General features: G+C 44.9%; 1 protein-coding gene across 1 annotated transcript in view; it reads left to right on the forward strand.

Moving 5' to 3' along the window:
* Nucleotides 1-8,147, forward strand: part of LOC135277237 (nucleotide-binding oligomerization domain-containing protein 2-like) — a 40,527-nt gene that overhangs the window by 27,540 nt on the left and 4,840 nt on the right. Inside the window, 4 exon segments of the mRNA XM_064383050.1 lie at nucleotides 984-1,012; nucleotides 1,015-1,066; nucleotides 1,637-1,720; nucleotides 3,819-3,902. Of these exon segments, the coding sequence (XP_064239120.1) occupies nucleotides 984-1,012; nucleotides 1,015-1,066; nucleotides 1,637-1,720; nucleotides 3,819-3,902 (249 nt within the window).

The following is an 8,147-nucleotide window of genomic DNA, read 5'->3' on the forward strand; positions in this document are numbered from 1 at the left end:
CTCACCGGGTGCTCGGACACACCCCCCCCCCCCCCGCCATCGCCAAGAGCTTGGACACCCTGCCCCTGTCGCCGGGAGCTCGGACACACCCCCCTTCCCTCGCCGGGAGCTCGGACACCCCCCACCCCGCCCAGAGCTCGGAAAAGAAGCCCCGCCAGGACCTACCTGATAGCATTTTGTCCCATCTGGGCCCCACTCCCCTTGGGCTCAACCAATCAAACGTCTCCACTCCCTATAAAACCCCACGTCTGCGAGGAGTCCATGAGACTTCTCCGGCCCCTCCTGTGGGACCACAGTATATCGCCCGGGAGCCGTAAATTCGCATTGGATTTTCTTGTGCTGGCCTCAGTTTCTTCCTTTTAAACTCGGCAAGAACCCAAGAACCCTTACAGTGCACATACCTGTCCAGGGTAGGTCCCTAGTCGATGAGTCAGAGGGTGTGAGTTGGGCTCTACCTTTTGGAAAGGGATGTTTTCGAACTACAGTGAGTCAGAGAAGGATGGCCCAGAAGCTGAGGGAGTTTGACATGAAGGAACTGGGGGAGTTAGGAAGAAGCAGGAGAGAGAGAGCTGGCTTGCAGAAGAAACATTAGACTTGTTTTGGGCAGGTACTGGAGGGTAGCTAAGGACTTGCAGGTGGCAGTTACTGGGAAGTAGATCTGAACTACGTGTCAGAAAGTGTCACAACTGTAAATTACTCTTGTCAGTTCCTGTCCTTAAGGGTTTGGGCTGGGTAGGCATCTACTATTCTCTAAGTCTGTAATGTAAAACCAGTGAAAACTCTTGGTGAAGTTTGGCCATCCTACCCAAAAGATGGAGGCAGGTCCACTTTGCTGAGACCAGGAGCCCCAGTGAGGCCACCCCGGGATTGAGTGGTCCTGCCCCTCTGGCTGGGACTGCAGAGAGAGGAGGACTGTTAGTTCATGTCTAAAACACATATCAGGCACTCACTGACACCGTATGTTGATTCTTTTGGCCTTTCAGGCTCTGGGGCAACAGAGTGGGTGATGAGGGGCCCAGGCCCTGGCTGAAGCCTTGAGTGATCACCAGAGCTTGAGGTGGCTCAGGTAAGCTTCAGATTCTATTCTGCAGTTTTCATGGGGAGACCAGATGAAGAGGGAGGAGCTGGGGCCAGTTTTGAAGGTCTCTGAACTTTATTTCTACCCCACAATGTTAGGCAATGGAGTAAGCAAAAAAGACCATTGGATTTCAAGACAGAACACTGGAGTCTTTCTGGGTGACTTTGGAAATGTCCCTGTCTTCTCAGGGTTTTGATTCACTACCTGTAACTTGAAGATCTTGGGGTGGATCAGGTACATTTTATCTTAAGGACCAATTCCAATCATTGGTAGTAGCTGCACAGTGCACCACAATAAAAGGAATTCTAAAGCTGAACCCAGACTTAAAGAGCACTGTAATCCATTAGTGATGTCTAAAAAAGGTAAAAAAAAAAAAAGCACGGCAATCAATTAGTGATGTCTTAAAAGGATAAAAACAGAAAAGAGCACAGCAATCAATTAGTGATGTCTGAAATGGAGCAGACCAGAAGGGAGCCATGAATTTTGCCCTCCATAGGTTAGCTTATCTCTGACGTTCTTCCCTGTTCTGACATGTTTTTGTTCCATGATGATCTCCAGCCTGGTGGGGAACAACATTGGCAGCGTGGGTGCTCAAGCCTTAGCACTGATGCTGGCAAAGAATGTCATGCTAGAAGAACTCTGGTGAGTTTGGGGGATTCTCTGTTCTGGGGAGATGGATCACAATCTTTGTTGATCCCTTGGCCTTATCCACAGGAATCAGGGTAGACAGAGGTGGATGACTGATTCATTGATTGATTGTGTTTTTCTTTATATGTACTGAGTGATATGAAGCTTATAGAGCCTGCTATGTACATGCTAATTGTTTAATTTAGTAAACTATATTGGTTTGCTGATTTGATGACTGCCTCCACATGGCATAAGTGTTAAGAGCACAGACTCTGGAATCAAGCAGGCTGTGATCTTAGGCAAGTTAAATAACAATTTCAGAATCTCAAGTGTCATGTCTGTAAAATGAGGGTAAGAATACTTCCAACTAGAAAAGATTTTTGCAAGAATTAGATAAAGTAGTGCCTGTGAAGACCTTAACATAGTGCCTGGCATATTTTTACATGCTCCTTAAATGTTAAATTAGAATAGTGGCAGGATTACTACTACTATTACAGCTGCTGCTGCTGCTACAACTACTAGTACTGTGATTACCACTAATAATAAAGTTTTGTTATTTTAAAGTGAATATGAGTTCCTAAGAGCCCTGGGTATTAGAGTCAGGGGTCGCTTTGGAAGGTGGAAATGGAGTTTTGATAGTTGAAAGAGGAACCGTGAATTGTGCTTATACTGTTGACCTGAAGCAGATTCTACATTTCCCATCCTTTAGATACCACTAGTATAGTCTTCTGACATGTTCTGGGCAGTTTCAAATTATATCGGGGAGATAAAATGCTGAATGTTTGATTTTCCCTGGAAGCAGAAAGGCACTGCAGCATATGGGCATTGCCATAAGCAGATTTTGTAGATGGACCTCGGCTGTGGCAGGGCTTAGTAGCTCTACTAAAGTGTGATTGATTCTATTCTGATTGGATTTTGCTATTTGGAATTTCTTAGTAGAGGAAAACCTTATTGCGAGCATCGGTTATGATTACTGTTAAAAGAAAAACTTTAGGCAAATTAAATTTAGCAGAGGTGGTTTGAGCATATAGCAGTTTATGAATTGGGCAGCATTCAGAACTGGGAGATCTCCACTCAACAAGGTGGGGGCAAGCAGTATCTATGGACAGGAAAAGGAAGTGATGTACAGAAACAGCTTGATTGGTTGCAGCTGGGCATTTGCCATATTTGGACATGGTGTGATAAGGCATTTGCCTTATATGGACATAGTCTGATCAGCTGGTAGGCTGTGACTGACTGAAGCCTGGCTGCTGTGATTATTTGCAACTTAGCTGTTGGTTATAAGAATATATTGTTAGGTTGCAGTTTGCCACATAGAAACTCAAAGTATGGAGTCGGTCTCAGGCCAAATTTAGTTTAACTCTTTGTGAAGCTGCAGGTGACAGAATACCTCCATCTACAGAGATTTAAACACGGAAAGGGTTTATTTTTTCCTGTATAGGCAGCTGGAGGTAGGCAGTGTAGGGCTTGTACAGTAGCTATGAGAGGCCAGAAGAGGTCTCAGCTCTGTCTCATTCTCTTTCTGCTCCATCATCCTTAGCCTGTGACTTTATTCTCATGGTTGGTTGCCTCAGGATCACAGGGTGGCTGCTCCAGCTGCACCACTACTTCTATATTCCAAGATTCAGTCTATACACCTGGGAAAGCCATCTGGGTTTCTCTCTTTTAAAAAGCATTCCTGGAAGCCCCACCTGTCAACTTCCCCTTATGTATCAACCACGTATATGTCACTTGACCAACCCACGTGTATGTTGTTTGACCAACCCTGGCTGCAATGGACAGTGGGAAATGTAGTATTTTCACCAAGCGTATGGCTGTTCAAATGAAATGAGACTCCATTAATAAGGAAGAAAGAAAAGATGGATATTGGGGAGGTGGGGGATGAGGGAACTTATTACTTAGTGGAGCCCTTGGTGTGAATTCTCTTGCAAATATGTCCCTGGAATTGAGAATCCCCACACTGTACTTTATCTGTTCTTTCTTTATTCTTAAGTTTGGGTTTTCAGATGTTGGATTTCCTATATGGGGGGGCATGTGAGTTAATCTTTATTGACATCATCTTCCATAATCAACATTATCGTATCAGCTGGATTTTCTTTCTTGTTCTCACCAGCCTGGAGGAGAACCATCTCCAGGATGAAGGTGTATGTTCTCTCGCAGAAGGACTGAAGAGAAATTCAAGTTTGAAAATCCTGAAGTAAGGAACCTATAAACAGAAGCCAGGACAATAATTGCTGGCCTTTGGAAGGGGCATTTCTGAATCAGATCTGGGCAGCTCCCACCTAGGGTAACTCACACGAGGGGACCTGGTAGAACAGCTTGCCTTGGTCTTGGTGGACAAAGATTCCAGTGCAAGTTGCTTATCTGGGAGGTGGTGCCAGCAAATGCTGATAGGAGAGTGGTGAAGTGAGATGGGGAAGCGAAGGTAACCAGGAAAGGGTAGTTATCAAGCCAGTTATCACTGAGGGAAATTGGAGCTTAGTACTCTGGGGCACTTCTAGAGCCAGTGCAGAACACACCTGGTCACCTACCCAACCAATGAGTAAGAAAGCCCTGGTATTTATCTACCAACCGCCTAGCCTACCTGTGTTGATGTGCGCTCATGGGACACTGATTCTTCTGCACTTCCAGCTCACCCTCACCCAGCTGAACATGTTTTCGGGTTCAGGAGAATGGCCTCAGGCAGAGAGTGGCAGGTCTTCTCCACAAGCAGTGGCTGGGGAGGTGATATGGTGGGGACCACTGTAGCCTCCTCCAGTGTCTGACTCAATGACTTGGGATCCGTGCCACAAAGAGATGGACAGCGGAGGTGAACATGAACCCACCTAGTGACCATCACGGGCTTGTCGGGGTGCTCTCTGAGGCTGACGCCAAAATTCTTATTTCAAGGAGACCTCAGGAAGCCATCAGATGGCTCCTTTTGCTGGAGGAAAGTGGCATCTGCCTTGGCAAATGTGGCCCTAGGAAAACACTTGCCTTTAGAGACAGACAGACAGCTGCCTCTGTGAGTGCCAGCTTTGCTGCCAGGCTGCCATCCACTCTGGTGATGCTTGTTTGTGTTGCTTTCACAAGCTAGGAAGTTTCCAAATATTTGGAGAAAGCAGTTCCACTAATCATTTGGGTGGAAGTGGGCTGGGAAGTTGGGGTGAAGCCCATGTGTATATGCACCAGATGCCAGCTTTGCACTGAGGGTGGGCCTTTGGGAACACCAGGCCCATTAGCAACCCGGTATGGATAAGGCAGTTTGTCTTCCCCCCTTGTCACAGCCTTACCCTACTTGACTCCGGTGGATGCCAGGCGATGAGGCAGGGGGTTGTCCCATTCCACCCTGTCATGAGCATTATTATTCAGCATCCTAAACTATATCATCCCCCACAAAAATTGAACTTCTGATAAATCTTTTTTTGTTGTTGTTTGTTTTTTTTTTTGAGACGGAGTTTCGCAATCTTGTTACCCAGGCTGGAGTGCAATGGCGCGATCTCGGCTCACCGCAATCTCCGCCTCCTGGGTTCAGGCAATTCTCCTGCCTCAGCCTCCTGAGTAGCTGGGATTACAGGCACGCGCCACCATGCCCAGCTAATTTTTTTTTTGTATTAGTAGAGACGGGGTTTCACCATGTTGACCAGGATGGTCTCGATCTCTTGACCTCGTGATCCACCCACCTCGGCCTCCCAAAGTGCTGGGATTACAGATAAATCTTTTTTTAAAAAGAGAGATACCTGCATCTTTCTTTTTCAGGCTTAGTTTCTGCCGACAGTTGGCTAAGAGTCCAGGTTCTGGAACCAGGCAGACTGGGTCTTGCCGCAGCTCCACCATTACCAGCTGGTTCTCCTTGGATGAGTGCCTCAGTTGCCTCAAGTGTAAATGGAGATAATGGCTGGACCTTCATTATAGGCCGTGAGCATTCACTGAGAGAATGTAGGTAACAAAAGTAAGTTGTAGGTTGGAGCAAAAGTAATTGTGGCTTTCAACCATGAATTTTAAATCATGATAACGAGTTTAAATCATTATAACTAAAATACTTCATTATCGATGAAAATAGGAGCCATTACAACCAACACATGCTTTTGCAAATAAGAAATAAGTTTGTTTATTCCTGTAGCATAAAAATTCATGCTTTGGGATTCGATGAACTCTTGGAAAGTATTTTCTGCATCCTGCTGATTGTGGGAGCACTTTCCCTGCAAAAAGTTGTCGAGATGCTTGAAGAAGTGGTAGTCAGTTGGTGAGAGGTCAGGTGAATATGGTGGTTCAGGCAAAACTTCATAGTCCAGTTGTGCGATGTGTGGTCAAGTGTTGTGGAGAAGAACTGGGCCCTTTCTGTTGATCAAGGCCGGCTGCAGGTCTTGCAGTTTTTGGTGTATCTCATTGACTTGCTGAGCATACTTCTCAGATGTCATGGTTTCGCCGGGATTCAGAAAGCTGTAGTGGATCAGACCAGCAGCAGACCACCAAACAGTGCCCAGGACCTTTTTGTTGGCACAAGTTTGGCTTTTGGAAGTGCTTTGGATCTTCTTCTTGGTCCGACCACTGAGCTGATCGATGCCAGTTGTATGAAATCCACTTTTCATCACACGTCACAATCAGAACAAGAAATGGTTCGTTGTTGTTGCATGGAATAAGAGAAGACGAGACTTCAAAATGACAATTTTATTGATTTTCACTCAGCTCATGAGGCACCCACTCATCAAGCTTTATCACTTTCCAATTTGCTTCAAATGCTGCATGACCATGAAATGGTTGACGTTGAGTTCTCAAGTAAGAAGATCACGTTGAGTTGTAAGATCTCGAGTAAGAAGATCAATGTTGAGTTATAAGAAGATCAGCTTTGATGATTGCTCTCAATTTGTCATTGTGTACTTCTGATGGCTGGCCAGTATGCTCCTTATCTTCAAAGCTCTCCTCTCCTTTGCAAAACTTCTTGAACCACCATTGCGCTGTACATTAGTTAGCAGTTCCTAGGCCAAATGGGTTGTTGATGTTGCAAGTTCTCTCTGATGCTTGATGACCCACTTTGAACTCGAGTAAGAAAATTGCTTGAATTTGCTTTTTGTCTAACATCAGTTCCATAGTCTAAAATAAATATAAAATAAGCAGCAAGTAGTAAGTCATTAGAAAAAAATAAAACAAGAAATGTGCATTAAAATGATGTATAACATAACCACATTTATTTAAGAATGTATTCCAATATCAAACAGCAAATTTCGACAATGCAAAAACTGCAGTTATGTTTGCACCAACCTAATAGAAGCTCAACAAATACTGGCTATTATGACTAGCATTGCCTTATGGTCAGCTGGTAAGACATTACTAAGATTGTTGGAAAGGGGGAAGACCTGGAGTGGACATTATTGGTAGGCAAAGCTATAAGCAAAAGAGCAACATGGGAAACATGTGACTCCTTTGTTGCTGTCCCTGGCCCTATCCTATCTCCCCTCCCTGTTGCCAGCTATGTCATATATTCTCTGATTTCTGTCTCTGTGCCCTCAAAGACTCCCCTGAAAATGGAAATACTACTGCTCATTGGTTATTTTCTAACAATTAAGTACAGTATTAGTCTGTTTTCATGCTGATGATAAAGACATACCCAGGACTGGGCACTTTATGGAAGAAAGAGGTTTATTGGACTTAACAGTTCCACATGGCTGGGGAGGCCTCACAATCATGGCAGAATTTGAAAGGCACATCTCACATGGTGGCAGACAAGAGAAAAGAGCTTGTGCAGGGAAACTCCCCTTTTTAAAACCATCAGATCTCATGGAACTTATTTACTATAATGAGGACAGCATAGGATTCAATTACCTATCACCTGGTCCCTCCCACAACACGTGGGAATTCAGATTGAGATTTGGGTGGGGACACAGCCAAACCATACCAAGTACCGTGTAAGTGTTTTAGGTATGCAGAGAGTGGAGGGTCTTCCCAGCAAGCAGAGTGTGGGGAGATGATGGGGGCACTGGTGGCTGACTTAGTAGCCAGGGACTTGTGCCAAAAGTAGATGGATGACAGATATGAACAGGAGCCTGCTTATGGCCATCACAATTTCAATTCTTATGCTCAATGACATGGGTACTCTTTTAGGCCCATTTTACCAATGAGGAAATTGGGACTAATTTGCTTGAGAGCAAAATGGAAGTGGTGTAGATGAGATTTAACCCCAGGAAGTCTAGCACTAAAATGCAGATACTTAACCACTATCCTAAGGGACTGGCTACTTAAGTTGATAAACTCATCTGGTGAATGGAAGAGAGATGGGTACATTTCACTGAAGTTACTGAGACTTTGCTGTTGAGCTCATTGGGAATCTCAGACATGAGTTGGGTATGTCTAGCGGACAGGTGGGCTTCAGTAGGCTGGCTAACTCCTAAAGTCTCATTAACTGGACAGTTTCAAGAGGAAAACCAAGAATCCTTGAAGCTCACCATTCTGTCTTCTTCTCCAG

Source organism: Aotus nancymaae, unplaced genomic scaffold, assembly GCF_030222135.1.
Source record: "Aotus nancymaae isolate 86718 unplaced genomic scaffold, 86718_ANA_hifiasm-v0.15.2.pri h1tg000030l, whole genome shotgun sequence".
Taxonomy (NCBI): domain Eukaryota; kingdom Metazoa; phylum Chordata; class Mammalia; order Primates; family Aotidae; genus Aotus; species Aotus nancymaae.